The 3170-nt window shown below is 39.5% G+C and overlaps 2 protein-coding genes across 16 annotated transcripts in view; one reads left to right on the top strand and one right to left on the bottom strand.

The window, feature by feature from the left end:
• Positions 1 to 3170, top strand: part of nrcama (neuronal cell adhesion molecule a) — a 1100153-nt gene that overhangs the window by 733278 nt on the left and 363705 nt on the right. The gene's annotated exons all lie outside the window — the stretch shown is intronic.
• The window catches only part of LOC116673447 (cyclin-D-binding Myb-like transcription factor 1), a 14904-nt gene continuing 14645 nt past the window's right edge, over positions 2912 to 3170 (bottom strand). The window contains exon 17 of the mRNA XM_032505798.1: positions 2912 to 2974. Within this exon, the coding sequence (XP_032361689.1) occupies positions 2912 to 2974 (63 nt within the window). The remainder of the gene's footprint in view (positions 2975 to 3170) is intronic.

A 3170-nucleotide genomic window follows, 5' to 3' on the forward strand; every position in this document is an offset into this window, starting at 1 on the left:
CTGTAAATCCGCTTACAAATCAAAAGAGTAAAAAGGCGCTGCAGAACTTTAACGTTTAGACTTTAACTTTAGAAGTTTAACGAGTTTTCAGTATAAAAGTCATCCAGTTAGAGTTGTCTGTACAGTTAAGAGTACATTGTAAACATAAACTATTTATAGCTAATTCGGCATAGGTTTAGTGGTGTCAATTAGCCAAACTGATAACAAATACAGGCCAAAACATGATGGGGGGAAAAGTCTGTTATCAACCAAATTTAGGAGGGCTGTAGATAAATGAATTACTGGCGGAGGGAGGGTCAAGTCTTTTTGACTCAAAGTCCCCAAACTTCTCCGTTATAGTCCCTTAATAGAGTAATTGAGGAGATTGTAGAAGACAGGGAAGTTATTAGGTTAGCTGTGACAGTGTGCGTCACGAGTCACACAAAAGGAGCAGAGAAAACTTTAAAAAAAAAAAGAAGAAAAGCAGTAATTAACCAATCACAGACCAGAATCGGGTTATTTTGGCATTCAAAAAATGACGTGAATTGCCCTGGAGGGGGCACTGTGACAAGTAATGTTAAAATCACCCTAGGTGTTGGGCATGTCTGGGGCAAGTTAATTCCAAAATTTAAAAACAATAAAATTACTAGTTACTGTCATTTGAGAGTAATTAGTTATATTACAATATTACTATTTACTTTGCACTATTTTCACCAAAATAACAGTGCAAGTTTGACGTGGAAGTTTGTGAGTTTCAACACGGGATCAACAAAGTCTCCTCTTTATCCACTTTAAGTTAATACATCATATCCCATCAACATCATATTTTCTATAATTTTATATATATGCAAAGTAACTAAAGCTATAAAAATAGAGTAAAACATACAATAGCCAAGTAGGAGAAAATGAAAATACTCAAAACAACTGTAAGTTGTTTTGAAGTACACAGTACTTACTAGTTTACTCTCCACGGATGATAAAATGCAGTGTTATGGGTAGCAAGTGTAAACATGTTTCTTTCTGTCAGCAGCTTGGACACACTGCTGTACCGTCCCCCGTTGGGACACAGATGTTGTCCATACCGCCTCTGGTTCTGGATCTGGTTCTGACCACGGGAACCGAGACGGGACAACGCCTCGCTTCAACGCAGCGTAATAACTCCTGAAAATCTGTAGTCATCTCAAATGCAGCAACAGGACATAAGGGTTGTGATGGCGCAGTAGATGTGACACGTCCCTTTGGTGTGGGAGACCTGGGTTCGAGTCCCACTGCAAACATCAACCAATGTGTCCCCTTAGCAAGACTCTAGTTGCTCCAGGGCCGTGTGACCTCTGGTCATATGTAGCAGTTGTAAGTCACTTTAGATAAAAGCGTCCGCTGAATGACATGTAATGGTTGTTTTCTGTGAGGAAATGTTTCGCAGTGTTGGTGAATTCTTAAAAACCACAAAATACCACTAAATGTTGCATTAGAATACGTTGTAACTCACGTTACTGAGACTGTAACGGGTACAATATTAGTGAAATGTAATTACTAATGTTATATTACTGCGTTACAGCAAAAAGGAATCCATGACTGTAATTGCGTTATTCCCAACATTGTCTATGTGCTCCGTATGTCCACATACACTGTGCAATATTATTTATTGAGTGTTAACACTTATCTATGTTTACACAACTTGTATTCAAGCTGATTTATATATGTATACAGTTTAATTTGCTCTCCGGACTCAGGACTGTGCGCCAGCAGCCCCCGGCCCTCTTTTTTTCTCTGCACTACCCACACTTTATATCTTTGACTTTATATTTTTGATTTTTGATATTTTATACTGTTATCTTATATTCTTATATTTTTTTGTGTCAACGCTGTAAAGGGATTGCTTTAATCTCGTTGCACAAGTACCGTGTACTTGTGTATAATGACAATAAAGGCATTCTATTCTATTCTATATCATGGCTGTACTAAGAGAACGGTCTATATCCACGACGGTCCACTTCCGGGATTGCTCCCGCCCAATGTCCGTTTCCGTCCATGAGCCTCGGGGTCGGGGTCCTGACTACAAACTAACCCACACTATAACGTCAGAGATGCAAAACGACCACAAAGAAATGCTAAATGACTGAAAATAGACTAAAACGGCCCAACAAACTACACATACCAACGGCAAACAACCCACAGTTACTACAAAGACACGCAAAAAGACGTGAAGTAGACGCAAAGTCACCATAAAAAGATGCAAAGTGACGAAAAGTAGACGCCAAGCCACAACACACAGATGCAAATCTAAAAGAAATTAGATGCAAATTCATCACCTGGATGCAACACAACTACAAAATGACCACAAGGAGGTGCAAAATGACTAAAAATAGACCTAAAATGACAACAAAGAAGAGACAAAACAACAACAAACTACCCAAAATGACTACAAAAATAATCAAAATGACTAAAAATAGATCTAAAATGACAACAAAGAAGAGACAAAACAACTACAAACTACCCAAAATGACCACAAAATAATCAAAATGGCTAAAAATAGACCTAAAATGACAACAAAGAAGAGACAAAACAACAACAAATTTAACATCAACTTTCTCCAGTCCAGACAAGAGAAATGAGCCTCATCGTCATTTAAATGAAAGTGGGGGGGGAAAAACAAACAAATTGAAATTAGTTTATTTTCATAATCACATGAGTTCTCGTCATGTTATTTTCAAACGATCTACACATGTGAACGTGTAGTGTTTATTAAAGTTCCTTCTCTGTCTTCAGAGTCTCTTTGGCACTGCAGCGCTGCGTTCACATTTCCTCCAGGGGTTCGGTGTGTAACTTCAGAAGTGTTGACAGTCCAACACGCTGAGCAGACGGGCGCTGTCTTTTTTTTTTGTCCTGTGCAGGGACGGGAAGCGTCCTCCGCCTGTCCTCCACCCTTCAATCACCGCCTGCCACGATGGACGTCCGGCTCAGTCGGAGCCTTCCTGGTTCTCCAGGATCGGATCTGAGGACGCACACAGAGGACCACGTGAAGCCGGCTGATCTGCATTGTGAGTTTTCTTTCTGATTTATGTAGAAAATATGCCCAGTAGTAGGGCCGGGTATCAGTGAATATTAACCCTCATGTTGTCCTCATGTTGTCCTATATCAATGTTCTTTTTATTCTTCAAAATAACATGATTGATTCCACCCAACGCTCT

The sequence above is a fragment of the Etheostoma spectabile genome, chromosome 23 (genome assembly GCF_008692095.1).
Source record: "Etheostoma spectabile isolate EspeVRDwgs_2016 chromosome 23, UIUC_Espe_1.0, whole genome shotgun sequence".
Taxonomy (NCBI): domain Eukaryota; kingdom Metazoa; phylum Chordata; class Actinopteri; order Perciformes; family Percidae; genus Etheostoma; species Etheostoma spectabile.